This window comes from Physcomitrium patens, chromosome 1 (assembly GCF_059467195.1).
Source record: "Physcomitrium patens ecotype Gransden chromosome 1, ASM5946719v1, whole genome shotgun sequence".
Lineage (NCBI taxonomy): Eukaryota > Viridiplantae > Streptophyta > Bryopsida > Funariales > Funariaceae > Physcomitrium > Physcomitrium patens.
The window spans coordinates 6260305-6279831 of record NC_143410.1 but is presented as its reverse complement, the minus strand read 5'-3'; the positions used below and the strand labels follow the sequence as shown (position 1 = coordinate 6279831).

The 19527-nt window shown below is 36.6% G+C and overlaps 2 protein-coding genes across 4 annotated transcripts; one reads left to right on the top strand and one right to left on the bottom strand.

Moving 5' to 3' along the window:
* Positions 1-546: 546 nt before the first annotated feature.
* On the bottom strand, positions 547-5103 carry LOC112292204 (LIM domain-containing protein HDR3). Of its 3 annotated transcripts, none has more exons than XM_024540472.2 (12): positions 4696-5103; positions 4092-4268; positions 3648-3951; positions 3299-3428; positions 2965-3100; positions 2711-2794; positions 2456-2575; positions 2067-2279; positions 1884-1946; positions 1547-1662; positions 1270-1328; positions 547-1155 (listed from the first exon to the last, which is right to left on the bottom strand). In XM_024540472.2, the coding sequence occupies exons 2-12, from the start codon at positions 4224-4226 to the stop codon at positions 866-868; spliced, it is 1650 nt and encodes a 549-aa protein (XP_024396240.1). In that variant the 5' UTR covers positions 4227-4268; positions 4696-5103; the 3' UTR covers positions 547-865. The 3 variants fall into 3 exon arrangements, with proteins under 3 accessions (XP_024396240.1, XP_024396233.1, XP_024396246.1); XM_024540465.3 differs by having other exon boundaries at positions 4385-4943; XM_024540478.3 differs by lacking the exon at positions 4696-5103 and adding an exon at positions 4425-4648.
* A 6626-nt stretch (positions 5104-11729) lies between these two features.
* Positions 11730-14757, top strand: LOC112292216 (uncharacterized). Its single transcript, XM_024540494.3, has 5 exons — positions 11730-12569; positions 12837-13006; positions 13156-13437; positions 13747-14010; positions 14362-14757. The coding sequence occupies exons 1-5, from the start codon at positions 12305-12307 to the stop codon at positions 14707-14709; spliced, it is 1329 nt and encodes a 442-aa protein (XP_024396262.1). The 5' UTR covers positions 11730-12304; the 3' UTR covers positions 14710-14757.
* Positions 14758-19527: the final 4770 nt, after the last annotated feature.

The following is a 19527-nucleotide window of genomic DNA, read 5'->3' as shown; positions in this document are numbered from 1 at the left end:
ACTGCGCAGCGCTGTTGACGCAAGAGAAAGATGTCTGGGATTCATGGCCTCCTCTCATGCGAGGCTGCGTGCCCTCCTCATTCCTTTGCTTATGCTGCCAGTTTCCCCAAAGATCCTCCACCCCCCCTCTGTGTTTCCAAAAAAACTTGTAATGGCTAAGATTCAATCTGGAAATCCAACAGCCGAGATGTCTCGAGCCAGTCGATTGAATAAGGAGGTTTCTACAACACACAGCTAGAAGGGAATCCCCCCTTCTTTAATAGAGAGAGGTTTGTTCTTTCAATGCCGTTATGAATAGTTGAATGGTGAGTGATTCAAAAGCCACTTTGAGTTCAGTCTACACTAAGCTCAGAGTTGTATGCGGCAGGGGTAATGTAGAACTCTGTTTCCTTAAGAAAAATCCAATCTAACCAGACCTGGTATTCTTCATTGACAGTAGTATTGATATGTGTTACGGAGGAAAAAACTGCAAGACCACTTCAAATCTAATTTTCAAACACCAGGAACCAATGCTTCAAGTTCTGTGATGCAAACCTCGACAGTTAGTTATCTGCAAAGAAGACTTAAAAATTTAGACAGTTTCTCCATGTGGAGAAGCCAAATTGGAATCCTCCATGTACATGTTCTCGCCTTCAGAAAAAGAAAAAGAAATCTAGGGTTCTGCTTCTATACTGTACATTTTCTGAGTTTCGTGGAGCAAATGGCACCATGATGAGACTCTCCCACTCTTTTCAATGGGCGTTTACTCTAGTATACTAAAGCTTCATATGGAGTATAAGATGCGGTCTTGTCTTCCACCTAGTTTGTTTTAATCCTAAGGAGTAATGCATGAAGCGCAGAAAACATCCGAGTTTTGCTTCGTGACTCAGACTTGGAAGTTTGCCGTCATTCGAAGATGCTCCAGAACTCTCACCAGCCCATACCGGTTCACTGACGCGAGCGCCTGGCGAAACCCATCTCCGTAAACGGGAGACGTGTCAGAGGAAATCTGGTAGAGGTAGAACTTGCCCAGACGCTCTTGAGCAGGGCTAGTGATGCCTTTGGCACTGGTGGAGTCTTTCTTCTCCGCTCGCTTGAGCTCTGCTGATAGCCATATGTGTGACATGACTTGGCATATGCCCTCCTCCACCTCAGGGCGCATGCGAGGAAATCCTCCTACAAACAAATAAGCAATACGCCATTGGGTCATCAGAATATATTAATAATTCGAAACTATACAATTCCCAGCTGGTCCACACATGAATTCAACTGTCTTAGTTAGAGTCATACCTGCCAAACGTAGCCATGCGTGCATAAGCTCATGAACTAAGATAGATCCCGTAAGCAGCCTGCACAACCAATTCCAACCGTGTTTAGAAAAATTCACGCCACGTGCATGGTCCCGAGCTCTTTTGCAACTGCATATGTTAACGTGTCTGGAGAAGTAGATAAGAGTTTCTTCAGAATGCAGTGTGGGGAATCAACTTTCTCAGTTTCTGGATTTGAATGGAAATGTAATCATCCCCTCGAGAAGTGTTTAAAATACAGGACCATGACGATGAGTTACCTGGGGAGACCATAGAGAACAAGGATGGCGGTGACTTCACAGTGACGACGGAGATGTTTTGGCTCGGTCCAAAAATTGAAAGAAAGCCTGGGGAAAGACGATTTTCCTCCGAACACCTGTTTGCAAGTTATGACCATTACCAGATCATCAGCACCAACAATATATCCAGATTTGGAGACTCCAAAGCTACAAAACATGAGGTGAATGCCCTCAAGTTGCACAAATCCGTGTGTGAGCACGAGCTGTGGCAGTCAATTGGCAAACCTCTTTTACAGGTTAGATAACTGTCGAGCCAACCGTTGAAGCAACAAACACAAGAGAAATGAACGAGACTGACCGTGGTGACAGTTTGCTCCTCGGAAAGACAAAGTCCTCTTGTCTCCGACGTCATGTGTATTCCCTGCAATGGAAACCATACGAAACATCTAAGTATCCGATCGGCTCCAGCTACTGGGAATGAGGAGCTCAACACGTTTCGGAGAGTAGATAAATAAAAGCAGGCCTAATGTGAAAATCGTACCTCTTTCTCGCCTTCTCGTGCCTCGTTGAGAGCGGTGCGCTCAACCAGGAGCATAGGAACTTCTTGATCTATCATCATGCCGACGTTCTTATAGAATTTCAGTACCTCTCGGTAAAGAGGTTGGCATTCTTTGGTGTCAAACACAGCGGTTTCTAAACACTCCAAGCAAATCTTGCGTCCATCCTCTAAGCCTGCGTACTTCACTTCACCGGTCTGCAGGCGACAGATAAATCGCAAAACATCGACCATCAAATACAGTTTTAGGATTCGACTAGTGGCATTTACGGTGTTGTTGGGATATTGGTGAGTGGGATTCATGCCATGTAAAAAAGGAAAAAAACGGTAAACATTCATATTGAAGTCATGACTATAGGTGAGAGATACTCTACCTCAATGCGGTCACAACTACAGCAGCGTGGCGTGCCATCAATCTCATGACTGGGACAATACTTCTGATTCCAGAATGGATGCGACCGGTATTCTATCATCCCATCCTCATTTGTGGGAATCTGCAAACGTCCAAATAATTTTTGTGAGAAGATGATGTAAACTAAAGGGATTGACATATGACACTCAGCAATTTCAGTTTGACCATAAATGGATTCAAAGGTTTTAAATTCAATGAGAAGGATGAAAAATCTCACGAATTCGAGACAAACTTCGCACTTGGGGTGGAACAACTCCTTATAGCAGTTGCGATGGTAGGGATCACCCCCTTGGACTGAAAACTGAAGACCAAAAATAAACAAGGTGATTAGACATTCAAAGAACAGAACGATGGTGCTTGATGTTCCACTGCTGCAACTCCTAAATTAGTTCCTAGCTGATAACACCGGGTTAGGATCCTTCTAATGAATAAAAGATTGGCATTTTGAACCTAGAAAAGCTCAATCAATACCTCTCGATCGTCAATAGGTTTGCTGCACATTTTGCAAGCGAAGCAATGTGGATGCCAATTCTTCCCCAAGCAGCTCAAGAAGCGCCCATATCCAAGAGGTTGCTTACATCCAGCGCAAATATTCGTTGCGGTTGGTCTACAGATTCCAACACAAAGTATCATCACAGGGTTCCAAAAATTCTTTATTTCTTTAAAATAAACACACCTATCAGAGTACTGAATGTTCACAAGGAACAGTCAAGGTAAAGCTTCAACAACCCTCGGAAACTCTAGAGCACGGGAGAACTACAAGAATGCGAAACAAGAAGCGATTCAACGAGGCACAGATGCTTACTTGAGCACTGCAGGGCGGGTGCTGGGGCTTTTTTCCTTCCGTGAAGCACGATACTGGAGGTCCAAACTATCCTGTAAAGCTCTTGCTAGCTCCTCATCAGCATCCGTGCTAGGCATATGTTTGCTTCCTCCTGACGTTAACAGAAAACCCACAGATTCAAGTACATTGATCAATCGAGTCTTACAAGCAATGTCCAGACATCTAGCAGCTATGGCGTGACTAGAGAAGCCACAAACTAGAGCATCCTTATCACAAATCATCTACTGTAGTACCCCACATTTAACAACCTGAAGGATCAAAATCACATGGCACAGAAGTACCCTAATGAAATAAGCGTAGCACTACTCACGATTCTCTTCTTCAGAGAGAGCCAGCGCAATGGCGTGATCAGTGGCCTCCATGGAAGCGGCATCAATCTGTGGGTACGAGATTCTTTCGTTGTGATAAGTGGGCGTGTCATTAGTGTTTGCCGGTGGCGGTGCAACAATCTCGTATGGGAACCTATCATAGGAATGTGAGGGCCCGTCGTCAGAGTTGTATGGTATGTTGTAGGCATGTAACGGCATGTCGCTCGAGTATGAGGGCCTGATACTGTTGGTGTAAGAAGGCATCTCCTCCGAGTATGATGAAGACCCTTCAATACTCCTCGAATCCTGCCACCAGTATGCTCAATACTTAAATTTAGTGATCAGTGCTGTTTTCCCGAATTGAACCACTTGTTTCTGAGTTTTCAATTTCCTGATGCGGTTCACTTGGCAGCTGTGAGAAATGAATGGTTTGGAAGTCATTTTACCTGGAAGATATTAGGGCCTTGCCAACCACCGTGACTCTGGCGAGGGATGTTAGTGTAATCAGGATACTCGTCGCCTTCATGGTAGCGGTAAGTAGATGAGCTCGGAGCATCGAATAATCTGCCGAGCCACGCCATGTAAACTACAACGCTGCCAGTCTAACGGATTGGAAGAGTTATCTGCATTGAAGAACAGTAGAGGGGATCAGTCCAAATGCCGGGCAATCACCACAAAATTTACCAAATAGAAAAGGTTGGGCAAGCTCATGCAAAAATCTGTGAGCTAGAGCTCGCACCCTCCGCTTCGAGCAGAATTGAGATCGTAGATTGATTGACCTCTACAACTTTGCCAATGATTTTTTTTGCGATTCTGCGTTTTTAATTCAAGTGCGGAAAGAGAGCCGCCGGCAGTCTGAAGTAGTGAAGTTCGATACTGTCCGGGAAGAAAATAATCGAATACGCCGTCTAGGACTTGAATGCCGCAGATGGAGGCCTAACTAGCGAACAGAAACAAGTTTGGCAAAGCCGACCCGCCTTCCCTTGCGAAACAAATTGCATCTCCAAACCGACGAAACAGAAAATCAACTTAATGAAATAAAATCCTCACCTGGATAACAGCAATTCACGAAATGATCATGCGAAAATATCTACATCCAGTGCTCCACAATGGAATTCTTACATCCAAGACTAATGGAGGATTAATCCCTGTAATCGCTCTCGAAGGCTACCAACCAACTCTCTCCATACAAGCCAAAAAAGGGGAATTACTCTCGCACTGAAAAAGTCCACTAGCTCGCCGGCAAAACTAGACCACCAAATCGATTACCCCAAGCCTGCATTCTCACAAGAACTAACACGACGTACACTAGCAAACCACAAACCAAAGAGACGAAGGTATATGATGTTGTTGAACCAGCCGCAGCGACCACTGCTAACAGTGGCAATGATCGGGCCGGTATAACTAACAAAAAGAAGAAAAAAAACGAAAAAAAAGTGAAGAGTTGCACTACAGAAGAGCTTATTGAAGACCAAGTGGGGTCCAGCTAAGGCATAGTACAAGCGATGATATTAATCACCACGACGTTTCTGCTGCTTCATCCATTTGCACCAAGACGCACAGCTTCAATGAGACTTTCGTATTGACCAGATCATTGGCTGTGTGTGACGAATCTAACCTCGTCGACAGACACAATGTCGTGCAAGATTCCACCGTAATACCAGGTCGTATGGGATCGTTCAATCCAAGAAACCATTGTTTAGCAGGTTGCAGGTCCCTGTATTTCGCCACAAACTAGACAACGCTAGAGCCAAAAAATGCGCATACTCTCGACAGATGGGAAATTCATTCACAGTCCATCCTCACGCAAAAGTAAGCGAGGACTAGTTGCAACGAGAGGATAAGCAGTAAGCCATCATGATAGTGGGCAACTTTTCTCGACAAACGGTGTGCTGAAACTGTGGGATCAGGAGTGGTTTGTCGACCCCGGCGCAGAAGTCGAGAACTATACACCGACGTGAAAGTATACGGTAAAATCACTTTTACTCCATTGGGACCCTCCATCGCCTTTGCCAGGTCCACGAGCCCAAGGGTCCCACCACGGCAGCAGATTGATCGCGATAGGATTGCAGCCAATCAATTCTGTGAACATGGTTCAATCGTCGGCGAGCACGGCGACCAAGCTCTCAATGAAAATGCGCTTGCAGTGCCATGCAAATGACGCTTCTAGGAGGGGAGTTGCAAATCTCTTCGCGTGTACTTTTGTATCCTACACTCGCGTCGTACGTTTCCTACAATTTGGAAGATTCTAGACCAGCTCTGGGCGATCGAGGGAGGTGCCGCACGCTGGTAAAACTCTAGGGGTCCTGCAAGCCCAGTACGCCAGTGCTTCGCCCTTGACCGGGCAGTGGCACTCATGCCGAATACATGAAACAACTCTCCCGACCAGAGCAGCCCACCATTCCACCTTTACATCCACGCATGTCTACACTCTAGAGCCTGTCGTTCAACAAAGTGATGTAAGCTGATTGTGGTGATTGTGGATGATCGATCGCCGAATGCGTCCATGATGGGGGCTGTCAGAGAGTTGCGAGGGGCAAGAGCCGTGAGGGCTCTCTCGTCGTCTCCTCCTGCAGCCCCATGTGCACCTGCCGATGTGCTCATCATCAGATGTGATGATATGAGAGAAAAAGAGAGAGAGTTTGTGTGTGTGTAAGTGAGAATTGTCACTGCAGCACCGGACGACGACAATGGTGATCGCATCGGGCTGGGGTGCGGTGGCGAGGCGAGGGCCCCCACCACGCAAGCTGTGGTCTGTGGTGCTGGCTCTGTCACTTCGGCGGCGCTCTGCACGGCGTTGAAAACTCGACAGCCTCGGCGACGCTCACACCGCCGCTTGTTGATGAGTGGTGCCATGATCAAGGCAACCTTGTTCCTCTCTTAAGTCTATATTCTCAACTTAAATTCATGTATGTATATGTGTAAATATATTCTAGTGGAAACCCATGCAGTGGCCACAAAAAAAAAAAAAAAAAAAAAAAAAAAAAACATTGTAATCTATGTGTTGTTTCATATGCCATAAAATTCCATGTTGCATGTGGTTCCACATTGTGGTGCTTTTGAGCTCCACACCTAGTGATCTTGCAATGTTACTTCTGGAAATCTGCAGCAATAGCACAATATATGATTGATCAAAAGTTAAGTTATTGTTTCACATTTGATGAAAACAATGAGATATGCATTCAATTAGAAATGGTTTATGTCTCCTCTATTTTATCCAATTGATTTATCCTCTAAGTTGTTTTATGTAAGAGATATATATATATATATATATATATATATATTTGTTTTGTTTGATGGTATGGATTAATTGGGAAATTGAATGTAAAACTTCTTATATTTTTGTTGTCTTGAGTTGGGTAAAATTGGGTACAATTATAATAACAAGGTCAATTTAAAAATAAAAATTGCTCTTGTGGTAATTGGTCTGCAAGAGCATGTACTGTGAGATTGCATTGTGGAATCCTAGTGTTCATTTAATTTTCATTCCAATTTGTATCTCTGTTTTGCTTTGGGCCATTCATGTTTTATTCCATTGTTGCAAAGATGTTACACAACTAATTGATTATTTTCTTGTTGATGATTTTTGTATAAAATTTTGCCTTAATCTATTCAGTTGTCTCAAGTTAGATTCCTTGTGTGAATATTGCTCAACTCCTCCCCTACAAAAACAAAAAACAAAAATGTTCTGGTAAGTCCATATTATATATATGTCCACACAAATCTATGAATAGTTTGGATATGGTGCAATAAATATTTGGTTAGTTACAAATTTTAGTTTGAGTATGAATATAAGAACCAATTTAAGCTTGGTTATATATAAATACTCACTTCATATATAGTACCGATTTGTAAGGATATTCTCTATTGCAAAATTGGTGGCACCTCATTTTGCAATACTTTTTGTGATCAACAATTCATGTTTCTGCTGAAAGAGTGGGTTTTGACATATCTAGTTTACATTTTGCAGCTTTTGTCTTGATGGGTCTGCATTGTGCCAGTTCAATCTAAAGTGCACCAATGGTAATGGGATGCCATTTTACATGGATTCACTGGCTAAGAACTTTGTGGAAATGGTCAATCTTTTGGGCAGACAATCACATTCCCATAGACTATATTGTGGTGAATAAAGGCCTTGGTATACAGCAGAATATATTATTTTGTTCTTATCATTGTTATTGTCTGATTTTCTTCTGACTTGAATCCACTAAGCATATTTTGAAAGTAAGCTAGATGTATTTGATTCCAATTGAAATGACTTGGCTATGTATTGTAGGGGATATTCTGAGGGAATATTGTTAAAAATCTGTTATCAATAACTGAAGATGCAGCTTCAACAACCAATTGCATAGTAACATGAGTTCACATGTAGTTGTATCTTCATGTACAGCTTTGGAGGCATGGTTACAAAATGTGGGTTACTTTCACATTGTTTGCCACTTAGTAATAATCAAAGGTGAAAATTTTATATTTTGGTTTAATGTATGTGTGTGTGAATACATAAATATATATATATATATACTGTCACAAACAAACATAAAAATCAGTGGATATTTTGAATTTCAGGTAATGACAAAAAATACAGTAAATGTAGAAAACTACATTGATAAATAAAAATCCATGGTAAAAATTTATTTTATCATGTTATTTGAAAACATATAATGCAGATAATGACAGAGAAAACTTAGAAAATATGATTACCATATTATCTACATACAAAGAAAGAGAGAGAAAAAAAAAAAAAAAAAGAAAAAAAAAAAAAGAGGGTACTTAGATGTGAGATTTTTCCTACTTTGATTAATCACAACAAGTTGTATATTAAAATTCTTATCTAAATCATGTTACTTAGTTTACATCACAAATCACATTTCTTTGAAAAGGTTTTATATTTAAACTTATTTAATTTTATTTACACTGTTTTCACAGATTTATTTTTTTATATAAGATTCGATTTTTCAACTAATTTTTAACATATTTAAAATAATTCTGATATTTTCGAAATTTTTCAATTTTGATATTGTGTTAAACACTCGAACTTAAATATTATTTGTTAGCACCAAATATGCAATTTATGAAAAGGAAAGAAACATACTTGCATATTGTTTTAATGACAATAATTATGAAAAGAACACGTATTCATAATTAATTATATGGCTAACTTAAAAGTGAAAATTAATGAAACTAATAAATTTAGATTTAAATGGTACATAGGTTCACATGTATTCTTTATTTTCTTTCTTTCTCTAGTCATATATATATATATATATATATCAATTTCTTTGATAGTAAAAAACAATGATAATAATAGTAAATATATTATAAAACCATGTTGCGCAAAAAAATCTGTTGAGTAGATTAATTTTCTGAAAAAATTGTATAGTCATCCGGGAAATTCTTCTGTTAAATGTTTTTTTATTATAATTTTTTATTTTTACAACTTTGAAATCTGATCGTATCCTAGAATCACAATAAAACCATTAAATTTTTAGTAAAAATTTATAATATTTATAAAAAAAAATGTCGAAAATAGATTATTTTCAAAAATATAGACAGAAGGAAGAAGAAGATTATTTCATCTCATTCTATGCTTTTTAATTCTTTTATAAATATTATTTTTTATAATTCTATTAATATTTTAAAAAATAATATCCAAATATATATATATATATATATTACCAATTTTAGGACGTTAGAATTTTTGGTTATATACACTATAAAAATGTCACATATTATATTTTAGAATTCTATTATTTTGTTCTTATGAAATTGATATGAAAAACAATATTTTACCAAAATAATATATTTATTTTGATATGTCTATAATTTTTTTTAAAAGAATATATTGAGAATTTGTTGGATAAATGATTTTGGTTAGCCATGGACTTCATCTAATATCTTGCTAAATACTCTTTTTAGATTGTTATCACAAATTTTAAGTATGGATCATTTTTTAGACAATACAATTAGAATAATGTATAAAATAAATAAATTTATTAATATTCTCTTAAATTCAATGTTGGTAGAATGCAATAATAGTTAATTATACACTATTGTCTTTCTTGTCTTTATTCATTAATATATGGATGTAATTAATCAAACCAATTTGATAATATTAAGAAAATGGTTCAATTTTTTTTGTAGGGGTAACACTTAACCTCTTACTTAACCCAAAGTTGCTTAATCCATATTATATAAGTCTAAAAAAAATGAGATTTAGAGGTTATTAATCCAAAAGATGCAAGAAATACTCTACTATCAAAATTGATTGTATGGGTATTTTGTCCAACACACTCCAACATCTGAAATGTTTTTGTCATTGAATGATGCAACCTAAATCCATTGCTTTAAGTAACTAGTGTCTAGACTTTACATAAACACTAGTATCCAACTATAAATAAAGTATAATATTAAAAAAATGATATAAAATAGATAAAACTTGAGTTGCAATGTTATCATTAATTTTTCTTATCCTTCTAAATTTCTTCTATGTTTTATAAAATAGATTATTATTTATAATATCCAACTCATAATTTATAAAATTTTCCACTAATTCAAATAGAAATATTTATTTTATTCATTTAAAGGGGATCCAAAGAATTAAAGATTTATTTTTAATAATTTTCATAAACTATTATTTTTAGATAAAACCAGACAAGAATATGAAAAAGAAATAAATCAAGATATATATTTTAATATATATATATATATATATATTTATAGTTTATAGAAAGATCTTCCAAGTGCAAGAGTCTCACCTTTTATATGTAAAGATTGGATTGGATTCTATAAATTACAAAATATTTAAATAAAATTTCTTCTTCAATTTAATTAAAAATCTTATTTTTAATTATATTTTATATTATTGGTCTATAAATAAAACATTATTTATGTACACAAAAAACATAGGTAAATCAATGATATGGAAGAATCAATCTAGATTGGATCTTGGTATAACTAAGATGAATTTAATTTTCAAACATGACTTTTCTTTCAATTGGCATAATGTATAGTTGAGGCTCTACTTGCACAAAGAGTCTATGTTTATATGGCTCATTTGGTACAAATGAGAAGTAATAAATAAATAGAGAAAATAAATTAGTTCAAAATTGATATTCATTATAATCTTTGCAAACCTAATCAACAAGTAACTATTTCATATAGTATTTAGAGGTGTTTTCATATATGGCATTGGGTCTTTTTTCTATATTACAAACTAGCCTCTTATTTTATAAAATAGAAATTATAGAAATGTTTTACTTAACAAACAAACAAATGATCTTTGTAAAGTAACTACCCTCCACATTAATAAATAAATAAATAAATAAAAATACACTAAATATTCCCCATTAAGAAGATTATATTCATAGATTTTAAAGATTTAACCAAAAAAATTGTATTCAAATATAAAAATTAAAACAAACTCGATAAAAGAAATAGAATTTAATCTAGCTTATTAAAATAAAACAAGTTACTTTGAGAAACCATGTGTAAAAAAATTAGAAAACAACTCAATAATAAGAAAATATTTTTGAAAAGATGGCACTAAACATAGATAGCAATAAAAATGATTGGATTTAGATCCACTATAAAAATTAGATAGAACTCAATGGTGTCCTAAAGTGGCATCATAATTTATAAAAAAATGATTAGTATAATTTTTTAAGTCTAGTTTGTCACTCCTATATCTATCTTAAGGAAGGGTTGCTTTGCTTTGTGCTCTACTTTTTACACCCTAAGCATTGGACTTACTCCATTTTGTATTTTAAAAAATCAAAAAAAATAAAATTAAAATTAAAAATTGCCTCAACTTTTGTCTCTAATGCCAACTTGTTGAGAGCACGAAATCTGTGAACGAACGAACTTCGTGGACGAACGTTTGTAGATGAACGAAGACGTTGGACTCGGATGGAGATTTACAATCGGTTTTATCAATTCACTATTGGGACGTTGGAGATTTCATTCATCCTTATGTTGGATGAGTTGGAGATGGACAGAGAGGAGGCCAAAGGGACACACGGTTTAGGGCTTCGGCACTGAGGGAGTCCAAATGGAGGCAGCACTTTTTCAGATCCAAACACTCAAATTGGGATCTTTTCGTCACCCCTCATGGAGAATTAAACCTGCTGAATTCGATGCAGAATTGTTGAAGAATACGTGGCCAGAAATTTACGAGATACGTTGAAATCAAGAGTATCGCTGGGATAACGAGTGAAGAATTCGCGCTGGGACATTTCAGGCCTTTCGTATTTTCACTCTTGATCGATCTCGTCATCCTCGCATTCTGAATGTTGGAGTGCTGCTCGCGCATCTCCAGACTTAGGACTTCTGAAGGAATTAACTGGGTTGCAGCGTTATGAACTGCAGCTGAAACTTGAACCAGCACTGTAACTGCACTTGAGATGTGTAGTTTAGTATTTTAGAGTCTGGTTTGCGGCTCGAAACCAAGTTAGCCCATGCTTCACGCAGCTTTTCTTTTCTGTTAGCTTTTTAACATACTGATGTGAGATCGATATAGCTTGTGGGTTATATGTTTTTGAGCAAGATGTTGCCGGTTCGATATTCTTGTGGTGCGAATTGACGAGGAAGCCAATGCTGCAAATTTGTTGAAAAAAAAAGAATATAGAGAACAAGTGGAAGGGGAGGAGGTTAGATTGTAGTCATGAATCTTAAAGTGAGGCCGCTCATGCGGCGGTGTTTTAGTACGAGTGTTAACACAGGTGAGCAGAACTTGATTACATGGGTTAGACGAGAGGGTGGTCGTGTGGGAGCGCTGGATCAGCAAGGAAGTCAGGAGGGAGGGTGGGGTTTACGGACAACCGAAGCTGTGAAAGCAGGGGATACGCTCATATCTTTACCTCCGCATCTTATCCTGTCGCTGGAAACCTCGAATCCGCTGCTTCTCGCATTGTTCGATCGCGTTCCAGGTTTGTGCGCATGAGACGCTACGCCAAATTCTGTGTTGATCTTTGAGGCTACTGTTCTAGCAATGCCACAATAGGTGCAACGCGTGTTCCTCGTCGTCTTCTTTGATTATTTGTTTGCTTATTTACTTATTTGAGTTATACCCATGTTATTGAATATAAGTTATGATCCCACGCAAACGCTGCTGTGGCCATGTGATTCATAAACGATGGTTCTTCCACAGTGAGGATGGTTGCTTTAGGTCGAGACTGAGTTTAAGGTTTGGGCAGAGGAGCTGTGGACAGTCAAGTTGGGACTGAAGTTACTCTCAGAACAAACAAGGTTCCAGATGTCGCAGTGGTGGCCTTATATTCAGAACCTTCCCAAGCGCTTTACTGTGCCCATTTTTTACACTTCGGAAGAAATTCAAGCGCTTCAGTACCTTCCTCTGACACATCAGGCAGGAAGTCAACATATCCCTCATCTTTCGTTTCGAGTGCTGACTGCACATAATGCTTATACTTTTATTTATTTATTTACATTTATTTTTTGATTGCTTGATGAACGCTTGACGTACATTGGCTTTGTGATCTGCTCTCTGGTGTACAGGTGCACAAGCGAATTCAGTTTCTAAACGAATTTGTAGCGGAGGTTAAGCCAGCTATAGTTGGTCAGGCACCACAGCCTGGGCAACCCTTCAACAATTATCAAATACTTCCTCATGCACTTGCTTGGGCAGCGACAGCTGCTTCAAGCCGTGCATTTCAGGTGCACAGAGAAGGGGGAGGATCATCATTGTTGCCCTTAGTGGACATGTGCAACCATAGCTTTACACCTACTGGACGTCTTTTACAGCACAGTTCTGAATCTCAGTCATTGCCTGTACTTGAGGTTAGTGGAACCATAGAGACTTATTTTCAATAATAGAACAATTGATGGGTTTTCAATTGAGGGAATGTGACTAAGCACGTACAAAAGCATTACGATATATGACTCACTATGATCACTCTAGTGAAGTCCGTAGTCAGGTCAATTTCCATCTTCGTTTCTACGATAAATTTGCAAGTAGTTTGAAACCCTTATTTTATTATTATTATTATTATTATTATTATCTCTCTCTCTCTCTCTCTCTCTCTCTCTCTCTCTCTCTCTCTCTCGCTCTCTTTGTTGAAGATTAATGGACTGGGTTGCATGGCACAGGTAGTAGCAGAAAAAGATCTGGAAAAAGGGGAGAATGTGGTTTTGAACTATGGACCTCTAAGCAATGACATTTTGCTTCTCGACTATGGCTTTGTGATGCCTAAAAACCCTAACGATCGGGTGGAGCTTCGCTACGACGACCAGCTTCTTCATATGGCTTGTCTCGTGGCTAAAGTTAATATAGACTCGTTTAAGGATCCTACCACTTCGCAGCTGGCTCTTCTCACAAGATTGAACCTTCATGGTCCTAGCTCTTCACAAATGGTAGTCCATTTATCCTTTAAATTGCGTTGCTATTGTATGATTATCTGAGGGGTATCTGCAAACATAATTGTTTGAGCGTTTAAGCTGAATGATGCGACTCAACTTCAATGCCAGCACAAAATATAGAGCAATAGATCCTTCTTGTATGTTGAAAGGACATTAATAGTATGTTACTATTTTGGCGACTTCTTGACAGCATTATATTCTAAGGGTTGTGACGTGAGTAAGTCTCTCCGCTTAAAGATGTACAATTTCGTCTTGCTTTGTTTTCTTTCTTTCTTTATTTATTTTTTATGTTGTGTGCAGAACCTTCTGTTGTAAAGGTTTGCTGAGAAGGTGTTAATGTTGCAGGTTACATTAGGCGGAACCGAGCTTGTGGAAGGCCGGCTGCTGGCGGCAGTAAGGGTAATGCATGCCCAGGACCCCATGGAACTTCTTGACGTTGATTTGGAGGCGCTACAAACCTGGAATCAGTCACCTCCGCTGGGTGTTCTAAACGAGCGCAAGACCATTCGCACTCTAATAGGTCTTGGTATGCTCGCCCTTGCATCTTTTCCAACTGAGATTGAAGAGGATCAAAGCGAGCTAGTAAAGGGTGACATTTCAGAGAATCATCGTCTCGCAATTCAGTTTCGGATGCTTAAGAAGCGCTTACTGCTTGATACAATCAAAGGCTTGAAGGCCAGGGATCCAACATGAGTAGTCTCGGAAATTAACACAATAAAGTCTGCTGCTCTTAACGATGAATGGGTTAAGTAAATTCTGCTTTTACTATGCATGCGTCGAACTAGGAATGGTACAACGCAGCTAAGCTTCAGTTTATGCGACATGCATGAATTAGCATAATCTTTTCTACGCATTTGAAGATCCTCATTGGCAGTAAAATTTGCCTCTTATTAAACTAGAATCCGCAGTCTGGGTGACCAATGACCAGGGAAAGTTCAGCAAAGCAGGGCTCATAAACTTCGTCAACGGCTTGAACTTTCCGTTGTCTACACTTTTGAAGTCATGGACCATAGAATTCGCCATTATCCAGTGTTGTTCATCAAATATTATAATAGAACAATACTACATCTTATAAGAAGTGTTTATATTGGCAATATTAAATATGTTGTAAAAACAAGCCTTGGCAAACATGGATAAGAGCCAACAGGTGGTAAATATTTTGTAAAATTTTCCATATGTAATTATTTGATGGCTACAAATATAAAAATCAATATGGTTTAATTATTTTGTTTCATTTCACAATATGTCAAGGATGTTCACAAGTACTGCAATATAATCACAGTATTAGAAACTTACACAATTTAGAACCTCAATTTTTTTACTCAAAAAATCATTGCTGTCTTTCAATTTCTGGTGTACTTTTCCAGACATTCTAGCTTTTAGAGTACTTGTGTAATAAACCATATCCAATTATACTATAACAACACACACATTTTGAAGAGAAGGAATTATGTTTCTTTCTTTTTACATCTTGATAAAAATGTGTTTTAAAAAAGCACATCCATGAGTTTTGAATTTTTTCATTATTGTCAAAAATGATATAACATTTTATACTATCTACAATAGTATTTAATGAAGACTCAAGAAAGTATGGTCAATTGCAATTGTTATAAATACCTCTACATGAATGATACAAAATCAAGTAACTAACTCATACTACAAAATCACTTCAACAATATTTGATACAAATAAGCTTTGATGGCTTCAATCACTTGAATCATCAAAGAAACACAAAATCATGACAATGTCCATATTTTAAATTGTTTTTAGATAGGATAAATGAAAGAAGTTTGAACTCTCTCTAAGATCTAAAACCCTTCCAATCTATAGGAACGTAAATCACAATACAATGTAGGACGAAGCAGACCAGAAGAAAACTAAAGAGAACTACACAAAATGGAACATGAAAGGTAGAATAGAGCAAATGAAAATAGAATAGAACAAAATAACATGAAAGGTAGAGTAGAGCAAAAAGAAATAGAATAGAGCAAAATAACAAACTGCAAACCAAACTTTAGTGAGAGAAAGGAACCAAAGCCATACTTGATTAAATATCCAAATGGCCTCAGCGAATATTATTTATACTTTATCCATCCATCTTGGAACTTTATAAAATATTCCTAATGGTAGGCTCTACCAAGATAATCTCTTCTTCTACAAGATTTTAGAGATGGGACCTACTTACATAATTATCTTTGTAGAAGATTTTAAGATGAGTCCATATAAATAATTGTTCAAAGCTTTTTTGAAATATTCCATGGTAGATTCTACATAGACCACCAATCTAACTCCAATTCTAAAAACTTTCCAAATACGGCTCCAATTACCTATTTCTATGTATCAACAATACAAATGTCTTATCCATACCTCGTTACAGTTAATCTCCCTCCAATAATGAAGAACGTCATTATTTTTCTTTCAATGGTATTTCTAAATTGTTTCTTGACAATAAATGAGGTTTTGTACAAGTTCCTACATTACATCATAGATGGAATAAACTTTCAAGATGATTTTGTTCTAAAGTTGCAGACATCCAGTGCTACAGCAAAGATAACAATGCTTCAAAATGCTATCCATTTTATAATCTTATTTATCATCAATCTCAACTAGTGGTGGTAGTGGTGGTTTGAGAAGTACCTTAGTTCAATATGAAATTCCTTAAGCTATGAAACATGGAAGACCAAATAGACTTGAATATGTCGTCAAAGCTCAAGATAATATGCAATATCAAAAATCACTATAGAAATGTGAACAGATCTAAGCTTACAAATTTAGATTGATATTAGAAAGTAATACTTGGTCACCCTCTCAAAAGGTCTTATATTATTGGTGGTTATCTATATATTATTTTTGTCAAATTTGTGCAATAAAGAGGTGGTACCATATGTCCTATAAGGCCGTCATAAGCTTTTGTATGAATTTATCTATTGTTAGATTATTAGTGGTGATAGAATAATAAAAAATTATTAGCATAGTTGGATGCTCATTGATATTAAGAAAGAATAATAAATGATTAATACTTGCTTGAATACTATCATTGCAAGCAAACTCCAAAGACATCAAATATTCATTCTAGACATTATAGTGAACTGCCATGAATGCTAGTAGCATATCTTCTAAGCTCCCATTTGCATACTCCATTTATCGATCTATTTGAAGATAGAAGGTCATAGACATGATAAGTTGTGTATCTAATAGCTTAAATAAAGCCTACCAAAAATTCTCTATAAAACTTGGATTTTGATTTGAAACAATGATACAAAGTTATCTATGGTGGTAAAAGATAATGTAAAAGAAGATCCATGGAAGTATTGAGGCATCAATATCAGAGTGCACTATAGCCAAGTAAAATTGCTTTAAGAGTTGATTCACAAAGACAACAACCAGAGTATGATTGTGAGACATTTGTGGCAAATACATAATGGGATCCATAGACATCTACTCCTAACATGCTGTAGGTAGTAGAATTAGTTGCAATAACCTAAGAGGTGCTACGTTACATATTTTGTTACGTTAACATCATTTATAGGAGTGCACAAAAGCTCAAACATCATAATCCAAACCTATCTAAAATTATGTCCTTTAAATCCATTTAAGAGTCTTTTCATACCTTAGATGTCTAGATATTGGAATATTATGTCCCTCTTGAAGTATGTACATCTAGAGTATAGTATTGTTAGATACATAATTTTATTTTCTGAAATAGAGTAGCTATCACTGAGATGATAATCTTAATATTATATATTTTCCATCTTTAGTTATTTGATAACCATCTTGAAATAAGCATCCCAATTCATAGCTTTATTTCATTTTGATCTTTTGATTAAGTTTGAAATGGTACTACTAATAGTAGCGACTTTTGCCTTTTCCTTCAATTTAGGCTTCAAGTTTAGTTTCTACAATAAGGTATTTGATACGATGTGTTATTGCCCTTGCTTGTACTCAAGTTAAATGACAAAGAACTACAATTTTTCTTTTCAAAAATGATGTTGTGATTTTATATATTTTTAGATGCAAATTATAAAATAGGGACTAATGGTTAATCTAAATAGTTACTAGTTTCTTCAACAAATAGTGTTGCCACATCTTTGTGGTATATACAGTTGTTAGTTGCTCTTGATTATGTACAAAGTAATTGTGCTCTATCTTTTTGGACTTACATGATTCATATGCCAAAGATTGAAGGCACCTACCAAAGTCTTGTTGAAGGACCATGCTAATAGCAAAATTGAAAGCATCAATATCAAATATATATAGAAAGTTAGGATCATGTGGTTGTAATATTGGAACAATAATGAGGGCATTTTTTGCTCCAATTTCCATTCAAATAGGGCACCCTTTTCCAATAGGCTTATGATGCAACAATGTATACAAATTGTTAAAAAAAATGACAATAATATCAAGCAAGGCCTAAAAATGAATGAACTTTAAAAGCATCTTTGAAGGTTGGCCAATCCTCCACTACTTTTATCTTATCCTACTCCATGTGCATGCCTTTGAAGGATACTATATGCCTCAAAAAGGTGACTTTTCACTCCCAAAGTTGACACTTTGATTACTTGCAATAGAAGCAATTATCTCATAGGTAGCACAATACTTCTAGTAGATGTTGCTCATGTTCTTTAAGAGTTTTAATATAGACCAAGATATCATCGATGAAGACAACTATATACTTGTTTAAAAAGTTCCAAATTAATCTATTCATGTAATCCATAAAAGAAGCTAGAGTATTGGTGAGGCCAAAAGATAAAACAAGCCATTCAAAATATCCATAGCTCGTATAAAATGCCATCTTTTTTATAATAGGTATTTGTCACTAGCTACTCTAAAGGTCCAATTTGCTAAAGATGATTGTACCTTGAAGTTTGTCAAGAATATCATCTATATGTAGAAGTGGATATGCATTCTTCACAGTTTACTATTAAAGCATTGTTAATCAATGCAAAACTAAAGTCTACCATCTTTTTTGGATACAAAGAATACATGTGCTTTCCATAGCAACGTATTTTCTCAAATGAGGCCCTTCTCTAAGAATTAGTCTAATGTCTTTTGCAACTCTTCAAGTTCATTTGATGCTAGGCAATAAATTGGTCGACTTGTCGATTTGGTCCCAGATAATAGTTTTATTTAAAAGACTGCATCTCAATCAGATGACATGCCACTAGGCAAGTCGATTTGAAAGACATTCTAATATTTATGTATGAGTTGCTCTGTCCATATTGCTCCTTCAATTGTCTTTTCTATCACTAAGGCAAGATTCATAACCACCACATATACAAGTTGCTTATGTTGTATTTGCTTTTTTATAATGATCATTCTTACAAATAAGCCTTTAGTCGCAGATTGTTTTTCTATCTCACTTAATACAAAGGCACAAAAATTCACCTTACATTCACTATCTTTGAAAAAAATTGTCCTTGTTAACCAATCAACTTGCTTATTTTTTATATCTAGCCATGGCATACTAAAGATATTGTCATATCTAAGCTTTGTTATCATGAATTTTTTTTC

Excerpts from the sequence above, each read along its gene's own strand:
- LOC112292204 (XM_024540472.2), bottom strand. The coding sequence starts at position 4,226 with ATGGCGTGGCTCGGCAGATTATTCGATGCTCCGAGCTCATCTACTTAC. Across the intron at positions 1,947-2,066 it reads CACGAGAAGGCGAGAAAGAG|GGAATACACATGACGTCGGA; the intron begins GTACGATTTTCA and ends TTTCCATTGCAG. Across the intron at positions 1,663-1,883 it reads AGGAGCAAACTGTCACCACG|GTGTTCGGAGGAAAATCGTC; the intron begins GTCAGTCTCGTT and ends ACTTGCAAACAG.
- LOC112292216 (XM_024540494.3), top strand. The coding sequence starts at position 12,305 with ATGAATCTTAAAGTGAGGCCGCTCATGCGGCGGTGTTTTAGTACGAGT. Across the intron at positions 13,438-13,746 it reads AGTCATTGCCTGTACTTGAG|GTAGTAGCAGAAAAAGATCT; the intron begins GTTAGTGGAACC and ends TGCATGGCACAG. Across the intron at positions 14,011-14,361 it reads GTCCTAGCTCTTCACAAATG|GTTACATTAGGCGGAACCGA; the intron begins GTAGTCCATTTA and ends TTAATGTTGCAG.